At 44.4% G+C, this 21,823-nt stretch overlaps 1 protein-coding gene across 1 annotated transcript in view; it reads left to right on the top strand.

Moving 5' to 3' along the window:
• Positions 1-21,823, top strand: part of LOC134838963 (mannose-1-phosphate guanyltransferase beta-B-like) — a 350,992-nt gene that overhangs the window by 317,273 nt on the left and 11,896 nt on the right. The window contains exons 2-3 of the mRNA XM_063854335.1: positions 18,825-18,960; positions 19,026-19,155. Coding sequence (XP_063710405.1) covers positions 18,832-18,960; positions 19,026-19,155 — 259 coding nt within the window. The 5' untranslated portion in view covers positions 18,825-18,831. The remainder of the gene's footprint in view (positions 1-18,824; positions 18,961-19,025; positions 19,156-21,823) is intronic.

The following is a 21,823-nucleotide window of genomic DNA, read 5'->3' as shown; positions in this document are numbered from 1 at the left end:
AATTGGTGACGAAAGAGATCGAACAAAAAGTGAAACTTGAACTGGAAAATGAAAAGCTTCAGGAGCAACTGAATACCTTCGAGGCAACGGAGTTCGAGGAGACGAAAACACCAAGCAGTTTAGATATGAAACTTAAAGTAATCTCCGGTAAGAGGTTCAGCATGGCGCCGCAAGGAAAGAAGATACAGTCGATAATCTCAGTGGCTGGACACCAGGTAATAAGAAATTTGAGTGAACCATCAGAGTTCACTTTAATGCATTTGGACACATATGCAGATTATCTGAGGCAGGTGGAGCCACGCACTGAGTCGAGAGCTGTGCGAGCACTACTAACGACGGGTGGCCCTCGCATGAAGAAACTTCATGGACGCTACTTGGAGGTCTATGGGCCGTATCAAATAATGCTGAACGTGGATGGAATCAGCATCTACACCAGGACTTACATAACAACAGATGATGACCAAATGGGGCAGATCTATTTGGGTGAAGAGGAACTCAAAGTCCGCAGGATAGGCCATGACGCCATGATGGAACAAGACGCGGTACATATTGGATATGAAGCAGATGTGACAGCACACCTGCTTGACACCAACGGAGCAAAAATCGGAGTCACAGGGCTTCTGGACACAGGCGCGGTGGTGAGTGTGATGCCGATAAAAACCTGGGAGAGAATGGGCTTCACGCGGGAAGATTTGATTCCTACGAATCTCCGACTAGCCGCTGCAAATCGAGGAGCTATCTACGTAGCCGGAAGAACACCGGTGACGGTCCTTCACATGGGAGGACGGAACCTTTGGATGAGCTTCTTGGTGGTAGAGAATCTGGACGACGCCGACCAATTCATCTTGGGCAGAGATTTTGTCAGGAACTTTGACGTGATGATTGACTTGAACAACGGTCTAATACGGATTAGAAACCCGGACCGAAAGTATGTTAAGAGACCAGTTAATAGGATAATAACAGATGAAAATAAGGTACCAGTTTTTTTGGATAGAAAAGTAAAGTTACAACCAGGACAAGCTGTAGTAGCAATTTTTAGAATGAGAAATTTAAATTCGTTAAGTGATAGCAAACAGGTTTGCTTGGTACCGAATCCAAATAGTCAGAGTTCGGTGATTTTAGGCCGGAGCTTCTCGGTAACGCGAAACGGACTGTGTGTCAGTGTGTTGTTGAACACACTGGACACCACGGTTTCAATCCAGCGTGGAAAGAAGCTTGGTTACGCATTGCCGATGAGGACCGACTATGAAGAGACACAAAACTTGAAGAAATATAGTGTGAAAGACTGTCCTTATCATGCAAATAAAGATAAAATTTTAAAGAGGATTGATGAATTAAAATCTATTCGTAAATTGTTTTCAATGAAATCCGAAACGGACGACGGCTTATCAAGCTGCTCGAATTTTCCGGAACGCCCCTCGTCATATGAACTAGATTCTGACAAACCGGTTTTGCCAGAAATAGAACATTTAAAAGGAAAAATAGGTGAGGGAGATTTTGAAAAATTGCGGGACCTCCTAGATCGGAACGCCGAAGTATTTTCAAAACATAAGGCGGACATCGGTTGCTGTAATTTCGTCGAACACGAAATCGAACTAGAAGAGGGCGCCGTTCCCCATAGGGAAGGCGCAAGGCGAATGACGCCACATAAATCGGAAGCGTGCCGAGCGGAAATAGAAATGTTGCTTGAATACGACATGATAGAACCCTCGAAATCACCATGGGCTTGCGGAGTAGTAATGGCGAAAAAGAAAGGGGGGCAGCTTAGATTTTGTTGCGACTTTCGTTACTTGAACGCGGTAACGATTAAAGATGCGTACCCGATACCGCGAATAGACGAGAGCCTATCCAAACTTGGTGATGCAAAGTTCTTCACCACATTGGACTTGGGTTCTGCCTTCTGGCAGGTTCCTCTGCGAAAGAAGGACAGGGAGAAAACAGGATTCGCGTGCGAATTGGGGTTGTACCAGTGGAAGAGGATGCCCTTCGGCTTGTGCAATGCAACAGCAACCTTTCAAAGGCTGATGGCTCAGGCTTTGACAGGAGTGACCAAAAAGTACGGGAATCTCTTGATGTGCTACGTGGACGACGTAGTCATAGCGACACCAACCCTGGAGGATCACATTGATCGACTCGATGAGGCCTTCGGATGTATGAAAAGAGCAGGCTTGAAATGCAAACCATCGAAATGTGAAATCCTTAGGGATTCGATCAAGTACCTGGGGAGAATGGTGGACCGGCATGGTGTGAGGCCAGATCCAGAAGCAGTAGAGGCTGTGCTGACATGGAAAGCTCCTAGAACGGACACACAGCTCATGAGCTTCCTAGGGTTCGCCAATTACTACCGAGAATTCATAAAAGGATACGCGGACAAGGTGTACCCGATGCAGAAGCTGATGCGCAACAAAGGGAAAAAGTTCGAATGGAATGATGAGGCACAAGTTGCTTTCGAGAACATAAAGCGGGAACTGTGCGAAGCGCCAGTGCTGGGCATGCCTACAGAAAAGGGCATGTATGTCCTTGACACAGACGCATCGGTAGTGGCCATCTCAGGAATATTGCATCAGGAGCAAGAATGGAACGGAAGAACAGTCCTCCGTCCCATTGCATACGGCAGCAAGGTCTTGAGTGACACAGAGATGAAATATGGCGCACCGAAAGCAGAAATGTTTGCAGTAGTCACCTTCGTGGAAAAGTATCGTGCATACTTGGGGAGCGCTCCCTTCAAGTTACGCGTGGACAACAGAGCGTTATCCTGGTTGAAGACCTACTCGATGGATCAGAGTTATATTGGTAGATGGATAGTCAGATTGGATGGCTACCATATGATAATCGAACATAGGATGCGTGATAAACATCAGAATGCTGACAGTCTCAGCAAGAAAACTGAGTTCTATGAAAGATTGGAGCAGAAGCAGGCCAATCAGGCGGAAGTAAAGGAGGGATTCTCGTTTCTGGACAAAGAAACTTATGAAGCGCTTCCCTTAACGAGATGGTTGGATAAGTCTGGACATCCAATTCCAGGGCATCCTGAGTTACCTGTAGAGAAAGCAGCTGAGATAAAGATCCTGTCCAAGGAGGATCCAGTCCCCTTAGATTTGTTGCTGCGCTCGAACCTGGTCCAGCAAGAACTCTCTCGCATGAATATAAACAGCCTCTCATTATTGGATAAAACGGTGCAAGTCACACCACAAGTAATGCGGATGCTGGGTGGATTGTTAGAAAGAGAAGTGACCAGAGATGACCCCGAGTGGACAGCAGCAGTGGCATCGCTAACAGTCAGTAAGAAAGTGAAGATCATGCCGTCCAGACAACAGCACGAAGAGAACAAGAGGGATTGCAGGACAATAGTTCAGCAACTAGTATCCTCAATACCCCAAGAGATTTTAACCAGTACTTCTTACGGACGGAAAGAACAGGGGAGCAGCAAGCGAAAGAAAACCGTCACCTTTGTAGACCGGGAAAAAGAGGGTGAAGAGGTAGAACAAAATCTGCTGCAAGACTATTTGTCCGGGGAGAAGGATGAGGAGAAAAACCAGCAATCACAAGATCAACACCCGGGACAAGTGAATTTGTCCGGGGAGTCCGAGATAGACGAGAAAATTCCTGATGAGAAACAGGACCTAGAGAACAAAGTTTTGTCCGGGGAGTTCAGATGGATGCGAAGGAAATACGGACATGATCTGGAGGAGCGTGCAGTCTCCGGCACAACACCTTCGACGGATGATAAGTCAGAAAGCTCGAGAATGAACACCTATTCAGACAGGGATTCGACCTCGGGATCAGAACTGTCAGAACTGGCGATACACACGCTACTAGTGGAAACTCGGGCGAGAAACCTGGACAGAGAGGTGTACCAGGATCCTGACAGTGATCGCTACCTAATACCAAGCGAAAGAGTCTTTGACAACGCAGCGGATGACTTAGAAACGATAGCGGTATCGAAACGTTCGATAAGCCTGTTGCCGCAGAAAGAGGTAGTCAGGACTGATCTTCAGCCGTTTCAACAAGAAACACAACCGTTGGCGAAGATTTGGTGCGTTAAGATGGAAGAAGACACACATCAGCCCAACGAGCTGAACAGTCAGATGAGAATCATGAAGACGTACTTGAAGGCGAGATACAGACTCTCGGACCTTCTAAGGGCGCAGAGAAATGATCGCATGACAAGCAACCTAAAAAGGTGGATAGAAAACGGTGCACCTGACAAAGGTGACCTGGAAGAAGACAGCTATAGGATCCTGAGACAATACTTCATGCAGAAGGAGGGGAGATTATATCTGAACAAGGACGGGATCGTGGCTTGCAGGAGAAGAGAAGAAGACAAGGTCTTATACAAATATAACGCGATAGTGTTGCCGCAACTCTATCAGACAGAACTATTATTCAGGTCGCATGATCAGATGGGCCATCAAGGGATCGACAAAGTGTATCAGAGGATCCTGAAGCGCTTTGAGTGGCCTGGGATGAAAAAGGCATGCGAGAAATGGGTGACAGCATGTCTGTCATGCCAACAGGTCAAGGATCCTAGGAAGTTGCGATTTCCTTTACAATCAATTGAGTCGTCTGAATTCAACGAGGTGGTGCAGATAGATCACCAGAAGATATGCATGACAGACAGCGGTTACAACCAAGTCTTGGTCATGATAGATCACTTCACGAAGTATGCAGAGGCCGTGCCCTGCATAACTGCCTCAGCGGAAGAGACATGCGACCACCTGATCAATACGTGGATAGCAAGAAACGGATGTCCAATGACGTTTCAATCGGACAATGGAACGGCTTTCGTAGGCGAGCTTACGAAAGAGCTTATGAGACGGTCACAGGTCGCTCAGGCTCACTCCACGACATACCACCCTCAGACGAATGGCTTAGTGGAAAGACAGAATAGGACGTTAGTATCGATGCTGAGAGTATACTGTTCCAGGTATATGACCGATTGGGACAGATACCTTCCACAGGTGATGGGAGCTTATAATAGCACGCAACACTCCACCACTGGAGTCAGTCCACACATGATGCTGACGGGACACGAGAAATCTTTACCCTTGACATTCTTCTACCCAGAGTATGAGGGAAAGAAAACATCCCCACAGGTCTACGTGAGGGATGTGATCAGACGCCAACAGGAGTTGAACGACTTGTGTAGACGAAACACTCAGCAGGCACAGGCAAGGCAGAGGAAAAGATTCGACAAGAAAGCAGCTGGTGCAAAGGCTTACTCGGTGGGAGACTACGTATGGGTATTTCAGAACGTTATACCACCGAAAGGGACAAAAAAGCTTCTGAAGAAGTGGAGGGGACCCTTCATGATTACAGAGGTGCACCAAGAGGGACGCTTTTATAGACTGAGTACTGGCCGAGCCGCCCACTACGAGAACATCAAGCCACACAATCCATCGACAGAAGACTGGTGTATACCTGCAGACATGGAAGAAGGGGATTATCTAATGATGGATCCTGCTTGTGAGGTCAATGAAAAAGGCACCAGGGAGAAGAACGATGGAAACGAAGTCGTAGAGGAAGGTACGGATACACCATTGGACCTGGATCCAAACGAACAGATCGAAGCGGACGATGAAACCTTGCCCTACGCAGAGGAAGATTGGCAGGATTCCGAACAGACAGAGGTTCCCAAGAACATGGAACCAGATATTCCGTTCACGATGCAGACTCGTCAGAAAGACGGGACGAGACTAAGAAAGAAATACAATCCTTACGGTGACGACTTTGTAGTGGATAGGATAGATCTAAAGAAAATAGTGGAGGAAGTAGTGGGTTTAGAGGAAATAACAGTGTCACAGGACATTGACATAGTCGATGATCACAACGATGAGTGGGTTGACGACTGGTCGAAACCCGAGGTGGAGTTCGACGATGAGCAACAGCAGTCAAATGAACAAGACCTGACGAACCTGCGTGTCTTAGAGTGGCTGAACGAAATGACATCAGACCCTGATAAGACCAGCGTTACGATTCAAGACGTAGATCGCGAAAGCGCGAAATACATTAAGACCGAACGAGATGATCCTTCCTGGGCTGCCCAGGAAGGACAACATCTCATTCCAGCTTCTAATCTTAACTTAATACCCGGTATGCGATCGACGGGGACGCCGATGGATATTTTTGTCCGGGGAGTGGGGGTAGGACTTACCCACACTGAAAACTTGATAATAAAAAAATTGAGAATAGCAAGAGAAACAGGAAACTTAGAAGCAGAAACAGGTGAAGAACCTAAGAAACCTGACATAGGCAGGGTAGTTGAGTCATATTTTAATTTACCAAATGAATATTCAAGTAACATAGTACTAACAGATAGTGATTTCATACTCACAAACAGAACATGTGCGATAGCAATCACCGCAGACATGAGTTTTAGGACGGCGCTAGCGGCAGATTTTAAGAGGGAATACAAAAACGTGGAATTCCTTTGGAAGCAAAGACCAGGGATAGGGGGCGTAGCAGCCTTACCCCCGGCGGTGTCGCAGATACCGGGAAAGTACTTATGCTTCTTGGTAACGAGAGCGACAGAGAAGCAACACGTGGACCCAGAAAATCTAGTCTTGTCTTTGACGAGGCTGAGGGACTTCCTTGTGGAAATGGACGTGAAGGAGCTTTCGCTTCCAGTGTACGATCCAAATAGAGGAAGACTGCATCCTCGGGAATTGTACGCGCTTGTACACGTGATATTCTCTGACACGAACATACAAGTATATCTACATAAGAAATATTACTTAAGTATAGGCTGAATGATGTGCGAGAGGGTGTTAGGCCAAAGACCGAGTTACATGTAATATGTGATATGTGTGTCATGTTATGTCATGTTATGTTATGTTATGTTATGTTATGTGTTAGGTTATTAAGATCATAGGTAAGTAGGGGTTAGTGACCATGAACAACTAAATGACGATCTTGGGAATAGATCCAAAGTTTGGACTGTCCAATCTTAGGTCGAATTCCAAAATTTTAGAAACCAATTGATTTTAATAAATTTTAGGATAAATATCTTTTTATCTGAACTGTCTTTAAGCAAATTTTAACGATGTATGTTAGGGTGAAATTGACAAGTGTGACATTCGTGATTTCTTTTCTAGATCCTGATTGATCATTTAATTGCTCACTTGAGTCAAAACTTGAAATCGAAATCAAATTAAATTTGGAGAAGAACAGTATGGATAATTTCAACCTGGATGAATTGATGGACCTGGCAGAGGCATATGTAGGACCGATGGTAGATGCGATCTATCGTCGGCTGATCGAACGAGACTTCGCTCTGGAGGACCCAGAGGTGGTCATGTTGCTGACCGCCCTGATTAACATCTTGGGGCACGACAACCGTGGGGACCGCCCCACGGAAGTCCTGTTGATGGCAGCATATGGAGAAAGAGGAGTACTAGACCGCCCGAACATGAGAGTGATGAGGTGGAGAAACGGGGCTCTCTCAGGGAGTGACTTGGCGAATGAGCCTGGATTGGGAAGTTCTAGGACATACCAACCAGGTGAGATGCCAATGCCCTCCAAGCCCAAACCTGGGCTGACGAGAATGCATCAGGAGATGAACAGTGAGGCGACCTCGTCTGGTTCACCACTGAGAGTAGCTGTGCCACCAAAAGGGGCGAGAGTAACACAGAAGGTTCAGACGAACCAAACCATACAAGATCTGGACGAGATGAACGATCAATTGAGAAGTACGAAGAAGGAGTTAGACGATATGACGAAGACCATGCTGGCGATGGAGGAAGACCGGGACATGTGGAGAAAGTTGTTTGAAGACTGCAACAAAAAACAGGGTCAAGAGATCGAACGCTTAAGGCAGGAATACAAAGAGCGATCGGAACAGGCGGCGTTGACGACGTCCATTGAGAAGGTGATACCTGCAAGGGATATTCCTCGTGGGCAGTCTCCGATGGAGCTCTTGACACCTCGAGAAATGAGTCAAACAACGGAGACACGGCTTCCAGCAGAGACGAACCGAGTAACAATCCCGGATCCTAGTGACACCTTGGATGATCCCGTCGTAGAACAGACAGTGAGAAAACTGATAGAGACCGCTGGACGATTGGTCGCTAACAAGAATGCACCAGGTTCCGGGGTGACTGCACCCTATGGAACGATTGACGATACGGGCAGAGTACAACTCTCCCAGACAATAATCAGACAAGGGATAAGTGACGTGACGCCACTCAGGGGGAGTTCGAAGATCACAGAGAGAAAAGTAAGGAAGATGCCAGCGAAGAAAGTGTCTCGTGTAATGGACGTGCAGAAGAATAATCAATTAAAGTATAATTTCACGGGAGTTCCGGAGACAGATCCGAGAGCCTGCTTCAATCGAGCTACCTGGAGCCCGGCTGTAAACCTGCAGCAACCACCACTCGGGACATCTCACCTGATATTGGGAGACAGCTTAGTCCGAGTGCTAACGAATTTGAGGACCTCATGGGTCACCACGGTGATGGCCTTTGGAGGCGCGACAATTGCCCAATTATACCGGATGGTGGAGCTGATGAATCCCGGGAGGATACCCAGTGTGATGATATTAGTTGGGACGAATGATATCTCCAGAGGATCAGACGAGCAGGAAGCACAGTGGGAATCAATGATGGTGTGTTTGTTCACCACTCTCTGGCAGAAGTTCAGTTGCGCGGTACTGACCGTTTGCACGGTGCCAATGAACGCAAGAAACCTGACAGCATCAGGAAGAAGGCACAACGAGGGAGTCATGAGATGGAACAACATCTTAAGAAACCTAGCAAATCGAAATGCCGGAAGAATGATCCTTATGGACATTGAACACGAGTTGAGAGCCATGGAGCAAGCCAGACTGACTTCGGATGGCATCCACTTTGACACAATTGAGGGACAAGCTTGGTTGAATCGAGTCTTCCAAGAACGGTTGGACGAGTTAGAAGCAGAACTCTCTGACACAGGAGTACTGAAGGAAGAGGGAACGGTGAATGATACGGTGATCACTACCTTTGTGCCTCCTAACCTGGAAACGCGTTTGGGTACAGTCCCAGCCGCAATAAATTACCGGCAACAAAGCTCCAGCGAATCAGGTCGAAGAACTGACGTGCAGGATCGGTTGGGAGAAGCACCGACGAGGAGGACAATTCATCCTAGGAGAAGGATAGGACCCGTCAACCAACCAAACGAAGGAGTAGCAGGCACGTCCAGATCAGACACTAGATCGGAGACAACGAGTAGCAGTCGAGAAGAGAGACCGAAAAGAGGCTCATTGTTATGGTCTAGACCCATGCCGTCTCCCTGGCACATATACAAAGAAGAACTGATGAAGCTGGACCTGCAGAAAGTAAGCTTCATCGAAGATGCAAGGAGGATGCTAAATGGAGCGACGCTATCCGTCAGCAGATTATACTCAATAACCGGCGTAGACTGGTTGATAGCCGCTAGCATAAATTTCAGCTCCACGACAGCCTTAAGATTTGCTGACTTGGAAGGACTGCCCTCCAATAACACAATGGGACCTGTGAATGCAAGACCGTTGCAGGATGTCAGATTGAACCATGAGGAGAGGAATCGTGAGGAAAGGCCAGGAAGATTCCTGACGGCGAGAGCGCCAATTGGACAACACGTGAAGATATTCAAGCAACTGACGACACCACCTAGTCATGTGAAGGAGAGAGTATACCCAAAACAAGTGAACCAAGATGGTGATGCCCAGAGATATGGCGGATTGACAGCAATAAAGAAAGATGAGAGCATCTTCGCCGCCTACGACAAAGCAGAAATGAGAAAGGCCAAGATCATGGTAGTAGCGAATTCAGAGTTCGTGTACACCTCTAAGTCTTTGTTTTGGCCGGACGTCATAATGCTGGCCGCAGTTGACCTAGACCTATTGCAATCAGTGTCATTGGCTATAGGGGTACAGAGGCAGACAGAGATGAACCCGATAACGATTGTGTTTGCTGGCATCAATGACCATCTACACAGTAGAGGTTTTCTGAGCAGGCTCAGAGATCCTGCAACAGCAGAAAACGCAGTATGGCCCGCGATAAAAGACATCCTGGAGTCAATGGGTGAAGTGGTAGACGCGACAAAGGAGGGAACATTCAACAAAGTGGCGTTGAGAGTAGTATTTGCGTTGTCTCCGGGATATGCATATCTCCCGGATGGACTGAAATTTGTGTATGCAATGGTAGCCTTACTTTCGGAGGGAAAATATGATGTGATCATATCAGCCCCGAATCGCATGATAGAAATGGAGAACCTGAGGCCACTTAAGGCTGAACTGCCTGCAGTATGGTCAGATATCTCAAACGCGATGAGAGGGTTCAAGGACCACGCGCTACACATGTTGGTGTTGGACGAAGTGCTGGGGTTGGAACTGTCCAACTTCAGTCGGCAACTCAAACTGAAACCAGGAATAGATGACGACCATCGAGTGATTACGGCAATGTCCAACGACTTGTGGTTCCGAGCAATGGAAGTGGCGAGTGAAGACACGAGAAGAAAGAATTCACTGGAGACGAGAGCTCATCTGGAAGCGATGGTGCTGAGAACCAAGCCGGAAGCAAACCAGTGGCTACACCTGAATCCGAGAGTAGCGGCATTGGGTGCAGATGCTTTTCAGCAAGGCCCAGTAATGATCACTAAGATGCACGCCTACTTGTTGAAGGAGGTGAACCTGGCGGAAAATGCCGGAGAAAAGACAGCTGAGTTCGTGAACAGAATGTGTCAGATTACTCTGGAAACCTTCTGGACCCAGGAAGTGAAAGGACAGGAGGGATTTGAAAGGACAGACAGCATTCTAGAAGGGTTGGGAGCCGGATGGACCGCGTCCTTCTTGGCAAAAGTCTACCCGAAAGTCTCGCACTACTTGATAAAGGAATTCCTCCAAGCGGTAGTGAAAGTATCGATAGTGGAATTGATAGCCCTGTTTGTAACATTTGGAGCGGAGAATTTCGTGAAAGGACCGGTGATACTGCTTACGGATGGAATACAGAACCTGCGACTAGATGGACTTTTGACATTGATCGCAATAACCCACGGAAACTTGGGAGGGCTGATGAAACTGACACGTTGTCCAGAGCAGATGAAAGAGAGAGTGAGGAATCTGGATATGAAGAAATCCACAGACTCGTGGAACAAAATAAGAGACCTGAGACACACTCTTATCCAGTATCTCTTGCAGCAAAATCGCTTTGGAACCGGAGAAGACGAGACAATTGAAAGAGAGGAAGATGTTAGACGACATGTTGGAGGCATGCCGCTGTTAACAGATTTGAGCTTAGCTATGAGAATCGATCCCTTGGCACTGATCAGAGGAGTCACGGAGTTCGTGACAGTGATCTATGGACCAGCAGTCACCTTTGCGTTCCCTGACGTTAAAGTGGAAGCATATAGGAGGTCGGTGTTGCACCTGAACCTCATATCGGCAGTGGACGGTAGTACACTGAACTGGTGTGAGCAGCACGCATTGCGAGAGCTCATGAGTGAAGATCTGTTATTTGCGAAAATATCGGAGCCAGAGATGACAGTCATCAATTTTGACGATCACTTCTGTGACCGCATGGGAGAAGTAGAAAGAGGGCACATCGAGGTGTTTCCAAAGCTTTGGAATCTGAGGCCCTATGACAAAACGAATGGCGAAATGACCAGAGTGCCTCGTCTCACAGCAGCGTATCACAAGGTGAGAGAAGAGACGAAGGACTGGGGCGATTACAAGAAGCTACCCGAAGCAATCCCCGAATTCCCTCTGATAAGAAGGATGTTGCTCGGAGCAGTCTCCGTAGTACAAACTCCTAGGTTGAGAGCATTCGAAACCAATGAAAGGAGAGTAGGGAATTTCTCGGCGACGATGGATCCATACTTCGTGGGGAGAAATGCCGCCGTGTTACAGTACACACGATTTGCGTACACGGATCAAGCGACGAGAAGGCGAATAAGCAACGCCGCTACTCCCAAGCCTGAAGGATTTGATGAGGAATGGAGACGACTAGGCTCAGCTCCAATGAGGATGAGAGGCAGGACTGAATTGCCTGAAGCCTCAGTAATCCTGACTAGTGTGAGAAAAGAGATGAAAGTTGCGGGAATATTGCAGACGAGAATTTTCCTAGCACCCTTCGGCTGCGAAGAAACTAAAGTGGTCCATGGAGAGGAGGAAGATAAATCAGCCGGTACATTGCTCATACCGAGATTCCAGGAAGAAGCTGATGATGACAAACAAGGACCATCGAACTCGAATGGGGACAAGTCAGAAGGAGATGACGGACAGAGTGGAAACCGTCAGACGGAAGAACCCATGCAACAAGATCAAGCTGGTGGGGAAGACGACAGGGCATCGACAGGAGGAACATCCAGCCTGGATTTCAATATCTTCAGTGATCTTGAGAATAATGCAGACACGTTGGAAACGACTGAGCCAGCGGATGAAGGCATCTCGACACTGGAACCCCCGTCAGCCTTTGAGGAAATGAAACGGAATTTGCCGGAGAGCAGCTCTCCTGGCAATACAAGAAATAACGATCAGAGAATCCTCATGGAATCACCTCGGAGGAGAAGAATAGAGGCCTCAGCCAGAGTACCTTTCTTGGGAACGCTACCCGAAGAAGAATGGGAAGTACATCACCGAGACCACGAGAGTAGGACGGGATGTAAGCTGGACAGAGTGGCGTTCATGGAAGAAGTCTGGACTGTGATTCAGAGCTATGGGACCCAGTCCATTCTCAAAACAGGTCTCAATCAACCCTTGGTGAGAGAAGTACTTGACAAGCTTGATGAGTGTGAAGGGAGACTGAGTGAGTTATTGATCGACTCAGCCACTGATGAGAGTGAAGCGAATTCTCCCATCAAGATGACACCGCAGGACAATGAAGGAGAGGTGGTGTACCTGTCAAGGACCAGGAGAGGAACGATGCGATCGAAAATGGTGATTGATAAAATCAATGCGATGAAAATGAAGTTAGGCAGCAGAGTGATGCCGAGGAGGATTGGAAAGACGAAAGTGGATTCGGAAATATCGATGAAAGCTGGTAACTCAGCGAAAAGAAAACGAGTTGAGGAAGTCATGGATTTGGGGCAAGGTGATTACCAATTGTCTGGCACAGATAGAATATTAACTGATATAGCGATGGTGCCACCCATTCTCATGGCTGGGTTAAAGTCAACCGGTTATAAATCCAAAAGGAGTGACCGCACTCTGACTGGAGCGACTTTAGAAATGGAAATACTCAGTCAATGTGGAGAGAGTAAAATGAGGGACTTCAAGCCATCTCCAATGAATCATGGAAAGGGAAGTGTTGCAGGACAACTAACACCAGTGGAATATAACAGACTGACAGTGTCTGAGACAGTGTCGATAGATGAACCCACCGGTGGATACATGGAGATGTTGGAATACCGAAACTCGGCTAGAGGGCATGTAATGGCCCTGGAAGAGGAAAAAGCCATGGAGGGTTATCTGGAAACAATGTTGCAAGGCACCACCCTCAAGCAGAAGGCGTACGGAACTTTGGCGTCGTCTGACGTACAGGCGGAGACGATCGAGCAGTTGGTGAGCCTTCCATGGAAAGCAGTAGTATTGAGGTATTTCGAGGAGGAAATGAGGACTACGCCAAGAATACATGCTCTCGTGGCAGTACCTTACGTAAGGACAGAATTACAACTCAGGCTCGCCTGGTGCATGATGGGACTGACTCGCGAAGAATATGATTCGGGAGAAAGGAAGAGATCAAAGGAGGAAAAAGTTTTCCTTATGACGAATCTGAGGGATCTGATAGTCCAGGAGGGAGCAGCAGTAGCGTGTGCAAAGCGGAGAGACGCTCTCTGTTTCATTCGATTCCTGATAGAGCAGATTTCAGTACCTGCATTAAGCACTTGTGTTAAAATGTTGAAGGAAGGCGATGAGCGAACGAAAGCCATGTTCTTACTAGCAATGCTGGATATGCAGCAAAGTAAACCGATGAGGGTGAACATGAAAGAACCTGAAGAACTGGAACCCATGAAAAAGATAGACGAGATCAGGAGATTCTCAAACAAGGAGTTGAGGCTCACTAAAGAATCTATGGGAGCATTGCCAAAATCCAGTGAATACTGTGGACCGATCAAGAAGAAGTCATATAGCTATGTGTCCGGGATTATAGGGATAGCATACAATCCTTTCCTGAGTGAAGACATACGTGATTGCTTCTTTGATTATGAGCAGGCGGTGTTACTAAGATTCTGGACGTCCAGAATTGTGACGACTAAGAGCGTTAACAATCCACAAGCCAAATTGGGATTGGTCTTGGAAGAAGAGGTGACTGCACCTTCAGTGCCAAAATCCGGCAAGAGAGTGGAATTTGGGTTGGGGTTCTCAGATGAATTACTGAGAACGAGCTTGATGGCAGTGTGGGAATTGATGAAGCCATCGTGGTGTCCTAGTCCCAACGCTGACTCAATATTACGGGCGACACAGGACGTACAGAGGGAACTGAATGTGGACTGTAACCTGCGTGACCTCAACATCATATATAATGTGATGATAACAGCCTCTAAGAGCAACGGAGAAGATAGAATGGAGTTGCCTGGCTGGGGACCAGAAGACTGGGTCAAACCTGGTAGCTGTCTGGCGGAAGTCTGTGGACTAGAGGGTCACGTTTGTGGAAGTCTAGACTGTGTGAAAACCCTGGAGAAACAACACAAGCAGTTGACGGTATTGTTTGGAAATGTAGTGATGAAAGCAAGAACGGAAACGGAACTGATAGCAGATTGCCATGGAGGAACCGATGTGAATCTAGTGACAGCACTAGGATTCTACAGCATGTTTGGTTCTTTAGAGTCACTATTGAATCTAGAACAGAAACATGAGATGGTCACAGCCATCAGCGTAGAGGTGTTCCCAGGAGTTCTGCAGACTGAGCAGAAGTATATAGGAAAATGGAGGGAAGCAATCGAAACGGAGATGAACATCAGACACAGCGAAACTTATTGTAGACCATCAGGAGCACGATATTTGGTGGGTTCAACGTTGGCTCCAATGTGCAAGAGCAGATACCCTGTACATTTCGTGGCTGTGGACGTGAAGAGCACAAGAACGATCGTGGATCAAGCTTTTTCAGTGCCGAAGTGCGTGAGGTTGGCAAGAATGTCTGAAAAGTCTTACGAGTTACTGTGTAAGATTTTCTCAGCAGTTCCAGAAAGAACCAAAGAAGAGTTGGAGTCAATACTAGGAAAGAAATTCATGGGATATGTGAGCGGGAACTTCAGTGACTTTGAGAAACAGAAGCAGAGAGGATCAACTGTCACAGATTACAATGCAGTAGATGAGAATGATGAAATCCACCGAGTGATGATGGAAGTGGAACCATTGCTGGAAGCTTCGGGAAAACGTAATTGGAGGAGCATCATGTTGACGCATGATGAGTTTCCTTGCCACTGCTTGTTGCAGACCTGGTGGTATCCCAAGCGTAGTAATCTGATGTTGATCTGCGACTCTGGAGAGCTGCTCTCCATGGGTTTACCAGATTCATCACAGCCCGTAACAATAGTGATAGTGGGAGTTATGATGGCGATACGATGGCTGGAAGCTCATGTGAGAGAAAATAATAGACAGGAGGCACCGACGAGAGAACAATTGCAGAAATTGGATTGTCTAAAAGATCTAGATCTTTTTGAGACAATGTGCAAAGTTCTAAACATTCCGATGGAAGTGAAGAAGATATGGGCAAGAAAACGATTGATGCCATGGTTCAGAGCTAACATGACTGCATGGTTGTACGAGTATGCGAAAAAGCATATGTCGAAACATGGCAGAGTGTACAGTGAATATCAGCTGGACATTGGGGCAGGAGCTTTCAAGCGAGCTTTCGTGACCCATCGGAATGCAGTGACCACCGCTGTGAAAAGAATTTCCAGGACGAGCGAGCGTAGTGGAAATGAGAAGGCAGAGATGCTGAAAGAAGATTTGGAAAGAAACGTGGCGTTGTGTCTCCACAACAGCTTCTGTAGAAACAGAGAATCAAACGTGGATCCCCTACCTTGCTGTAAACAGAGGGTGGAAGAGCAGAAGTGTTGGAGGACGGCTTCCAACAGCGTCAGGATAGTCAATGACGTGCTGCAAGACACGGAGACCGAGAGTGCAGAGTCAGCGTCACAGGAGGAGGAAATGGAGCATTGATGAATGGTCGAGAAAACAAGAGGCAAAAAGAAGGAAAATTAGAAGAATTTAGAAGTTTTAGAACTTCTAAACGACGAAAAAAGAAGAGAACAAAGGGATGATGAAGAAAAGTTAAAACTCAGAATTGTTTTATGTGTGTGAAAAACTCAAATGAGAAACCAAGCAACCAAGTTGTAATTGAAAACTGAAACATTTAAGTTGAGTTTGGAAATTGTTGCATTTATAAATTTGCATTTTGGTTTTAGTTGAAGTGGCTTTAGAGACACTCACTTATTATTTATTTAGAAAGGCTTGAGGGAAGAGTATATTTAAATATTCCAGCCTGCATGATTGTTTTTAATCACTTAGGAAGACTGATCACTTTGTGGTGACATGAAAAACTTGAGTAACTTCTTGAGGAGGGAGGTTGTTGCATTGTTCTTTCTAACCACAAAGTTCCTTAGTTTTAATATTCAGGACAATAAACAAGCAAGATTTCCGAAGGGAAGGAGCATAGTAGGATAATTTTAGCTTGTTGGTTGGCAGGACTGTCCTGCAAGCCAACACCTTTTAAATCTAGGAGAAAAAGTTTCAATCGGGATATTGACACTGGAAGTCAGAAAATATGTTTTATCTTAAGTCATATCCTCAATGTGCAGATTAATGAAAGAATTTGAAGGCTATAGTGATGTAGGATGATGCCATTTATATTCTGCAGTGAGTCGATGTGACGTAGGTAAAAGTAATTTCGTGCATTTTGTAAATTCTGTTCGATGACACTGTAACCACTTAGAACATTGCGCGATTCAATGAGGACATTGACCGGACTGTCCGGGGAGTATGTGACATTCGACCAGAATGGCCAAAATGCAGTCTCTGCAGAATTCGGTATTTTGGCAGCAGGCCTTCCGAATTGGCGATTTAGAACGGATAAGGACGTTATTTGAACGATTAGCCAAACGGTGAAGGCTAGAAGATTCTGGAATTCTAATTTTTAAAAATTCGAATTATGACGTCATATTTCTGAGAAACGTCAGAAACGGCCATTTTTAGCTAAAAGAGCAAGAAAAAACAGAACAACTTTATCTGCGATTACGAACAGTACGAAATCGAGACTAAAAAACTACAACGAACTACCGAACAGCAGAGGACGTTCCGAGTTGCAACTATTGTGCTGTTACAATAGTTGCAAGGCCGTTGCGAGCAACGGTGAAGGGTAAAACCCAGCCTTCCGAGTTGTTGTGAACTGGATATTAAGAAGCTTGATTCACCGGATTCAAGAATCCGGAAGGGTCTCGGGACGTGGACTTTTATGAACTTATATTGAATTTTAGTATCCGTCATGTCCTGACTTGAATTTAATTAAGATCTTAATTCGTTTTGACAAGAATGAGGAGCTAGAAGTAGGGGGGAAAGGGTTGATCCATCTTCGATGGAGATGATGATTTTTATCTACTGAACAAAAACAATAGTAATATAATAAGTAGTAGCCCTGTTTTTAGGAGTGACCTCGTGGTCTGGGGATACTGAGACCCAGCCATGAGCTCACTATTTTTGCATGTAATCTAGTTAATTTGAGCGTTCTGGTCGAAGCCGGAGAACAGTAACGTTTTTGTCAGCCTGATGTAAGAAAGACCACCGAAAAGTACTGGCTTGGTAGAGACGGTGAAAAACATGCAAAGCTCTGTTTAGACGCTAGCCAGTCGTCTTAAGACTTAGTTTTGTTATCCGTCGATATGTATCTTCCGGGCGAATGTTACATCGCGGGAAAGTTGCTAGAAAAATCTGTGGGAAATTGCTATTCGCAATTTCCATCACTATAATAATCGAAAGTAGAGCTGTCCCATCTGTGACAGAGACGAGAGCATTCCCTCGAATTGGATTATAACAACTGGAGTATTATTCGGAACTGGACTAGAGTGAACCTTCGGTGGAAAGGTGGACAGCTAGAGTGTCCCAATGGTTCACGAGAACTTACAGTCTAGAGTAAAAACTTGTTCTTGTTGTTAAAACTGACTGACTCATTTTAGTTACTTTATTAATTCTTGAGTTGCTTACCGACTTATTTACTTCCTGGTTCTTGAGCGTGCTACAATGTGAGTACTTAATTTAAATTCCTAGAGTGTGTTTTATAATTGTTATGTTGAGGTAAGGCGAGTTTTAGGTTGATCCATCTGAAATGGATCAAAGTTACACTGTCTAATAAAAAGTAACTTAACGGATTGTTCCAACCCGGTTTTTAACGGCGTTCATGTATTTTGGGTATCTAGAGACCTAAGTATGGGGACGTTTCTAATTCTAGAGTGGGGGGATATTTTAGTAGTAGCCTTTAAGCTGTAACGGGTCGTAGTCTCATGTCACAAGCGAACCGAACTGGCTCCGACCGTTCTTGAGGTAGAAAAACACAAGAGATGGTGTCCCTGACCCTTGAGCCAGTGGTTATAGGGCCTATTTTTCTTAAGCCTCATGTGTGACTGCAGTAGACGAATGTTACACACATTGATCTCTTATATAGATGTGTAATTGATACCTTATTTTTAATGTAAAGTTTTTTTAGACTTAATTTTCACTTATATCTGACTTACAGTTGCATATTTGAAATTAATTTCATCTCGCAATTTAAATGTTTTTTTTTATCTTTTCATTTATAGTTCGCTGCTTCACGTACAACTCTGTCTCTGAGTTTTGCCTCTTAGTTTTTAATTTTGATTCCTCAGTTTTATGCTTCAGTTGAAATGAAGGCTTTGATTTTGGTTGGTGGATATGGCACAAGACTGCGACCATTGACACTCAGCTCACCCAAACCTCTGGTTGAGTTTTGCAACAAGCCAATTGTTTTGCACCAAATTGAAGCCCTTGCTAAGGTGAAAAGAATTGAAATTTTATTCACGAAATAACGAGATTATCTAATCATGGAGTGTTGTTACAGGCGGGAGTTACACACGTCATTCTAGCTGTTAGTTATCACGCTGAAAAATTGGAAGAAGAATTGAATGTATATGCTAAACAACTTGGAATCAAAATTTCTGCAACTTATGAATCAGAACCTCTCGGAACAGGTAAATTAAGGGAAGCTGTTTGTAAAAAAACTCAAACAAGTAATGAAACAGAAAGTAACCTTCAAAATTTTCTGCGAAAATATTTACTCTGCGTTTTAGAGAGGAAAGTTTCCGGTCAATGTGCTATCTTACAAGCGTTTTTACGACAATATGTTATCTGTGAATTTCTCATTACGCTTGCGAATGGCAAGCGTTATAAGACCGGAATATATACGTTTTTTTCGGGTCAACAAATAGTGTAACAGAATCACCTGCCTCTAAAGACGAAGGTCATTTTGTCTGCGGAAATGTTTTCGCGCGGTAAAAAATATTTGTCGGACTTCTGTTTGTCAGCTTTTTCATGTTGCCGTAGGGCCAAATCTAATCTAAAGTTTGGGCATTTATTACTCAATTAAAAGTATATATTCTTTGTTTTGGCGCAGTATTAACACCCATGCGTGAGACGACAAAGCTCGAGTCCAGTGGGGACCTGATTTTTTGTGGAAACTGAAAGTATTCGACTGTTTTAGAATTTCGTGTCTGCTTATTTTTGACGGCTTAGGTACAATAGAAAGGTTCGGTTTCTTTTTTAACATTATGAAAGCTCTTTGTAAAGTTTCTAATGGTGCATGTAATTTTGTTCCTGGAAATTTCCATTGTTTTTTGCAAATTTCCATTGTTTTTTTGCCACTGTATATGAGAAAATGTGAAGTTCACAAGCTCCGAATTATCAGTGAAATTCCTTAACAGTCCAACTGAATGCATGCAAGTTGCTAAGCAACAACGACAAAAGCCTAAGCTTTCTTTGAAGCAAGCTATATCTGGTTCGGCAAATAAGCTGTTTTAGTACTATCGTAATTCAAATCAGCTCTTATTCTATACTCGAAAAAATTCTGCTTGTAATCAGAATTGTCTCGATAAAACTTCAGTTAAGGTGCATAAGTTTCCGGCTGAATGAAAAAAAAAACAATTGTCCAGTTTTCTCAAATTGAACATGGGTTCATGAATTTTTTATTTTTTAGAATTAGTCATTGTGTTCAGTTTATTAACACTCTGTTGGCTAAGGCTCGGCTTGGAAAAGCTATCATTACCCTTGCGATATGCAGAGATGGTTGTTATATTAGGTTCATTTCACAATGGTTTCAAATTTCTGTGCGTCTCCGGCACACTTGGTCTGAACGTAACAAATACGCCTGGAACCGCAAAGGTCCTGGTTCGAATTTGACGGGACTTGTTTTTTTTAAACTGGAAATATCCCGTTTCAAAAAAATGTCGGCTTCGTATTTGTCTGCTTAAGTTTTGTCGGCTTAGATGCCACATCGTGAGATTGTTTGATGTCATACGATGTTTGCTGTAAGCATTTTACATTGTAGTTGCTTTTACTGTTTCGTTTATTTTCTGTTGGTTGTAGTTGCTTTATCTTGACCTTGTACATTGTCTTTTTTATTTGCTTTTTTGTTAGTTCATGTTTTATCGGCTAAGTGACCTAATTTTGAGTCGTTTCAAAGGAAACATACTTTGTATGCTCTCCTCTGGATGACACAAAATGCTAAAATCTTAAAATAGACATTATATTTCAAATTTTTTCATGAAAAAGTTTCGTTTTCGCTTCTATGGGAATTTACTTGTAATTTTTGTCGGCTCAGTTGCCGCTCAATTAAAATTTTTTGATTTTCGTTATACTCTGTCGATTGTGTTTCCTAAACATCATTCCAGACAAAATTTTGTATTTTTTTTCTTTATTTTTTTGGACGTAGTGGCTTTCCTTTTCTTTGCTTCTATTAACATCATTACGATAGCGAGCTTCCGAGCGTATATGTATTAGTACGATTTTTTTCTCACCTAACTCGCAAATAAAAGTTCATTTAAAAGTGTCACTTATGCTATAATCACGATCTATAGCATTGGAAATTTAATAGCATCTGTTTCTGCTTTCTTTTTGGCTAGTGTTTGTGAGTTTTTAAGCGTCCGTGGCTGAGTGGTTAGTGGGTGAGACTTATAATATCTAAGTCGCAGGATCGAATTTTGTCAATTTTTTTTTAATTCGAGGCTTTAATTTTTTGTTGCACCATACAGCTGCTTTTTGTCGTGTTGTCGCTAGTCAAAATCTATCAGCGCATATGGCGTAGAGGTTTAACACATTTGCTCGAAACAATAAAGGATGGTGGGACAGATCTGGATGTGACCTGTTTATTTGCAAACTTAATGTGTTCTGCTTTTTCACACTATTGTCTTTGTTTATTGTTGTCGGTTTAGTTCTAGTGGCCACGACTTTTTTTTTGAAGGTTCAGCTTAATTTGAATTTTTTGAATGGCATTTCTAAGCATTAGTCGTAGATGTGTTTGAGTAACAAGATTTTTGGCGGAATTTAAGTCTTGTTTTCGAAAAATTTTCCATGAAATATTCTATATTGACTGAGTGGCCTCATATTGTTTCATTTGACGAGTGAATAAAGTATTTGTGTGTGTCTTTTGAGAGTGAGGGGAACTTAAAAGTTTACAAACTTTAAAAAACTATTTGTTAACTTCTCACTGATGAAAAAAGAACTTAAATTCTGAATTATTTCTCAAATGAGACACAGAGCAGAAGCAGAAGCTGATTTTCGCACCACTTACGATATAAAACGTGCCCCGACAAAAGAATGTAAATTTAGCACGGATAGATAATATGCCATGAGATAACAAAACCG

The sequence above is a fragment of the Symsagittifera roscoffensis genome, chromosome 2 (assembly GCF_963678635.1).
Source record: "Symsagittifera roscoffensis chromosome 2, txSymRosc1.1, whole genome shotgun sequence".
In the NCBI taxonomy this organism is placed as follows: Eukaryota; Metazoa; Xenacoelomorpha; order Acoela; family Convolutidae; genus Symsagittifera; species Symsagittifera roscoffensis.
This window is presented reverse-complemented; position numbering and strand designations above follow the sequence as displayed.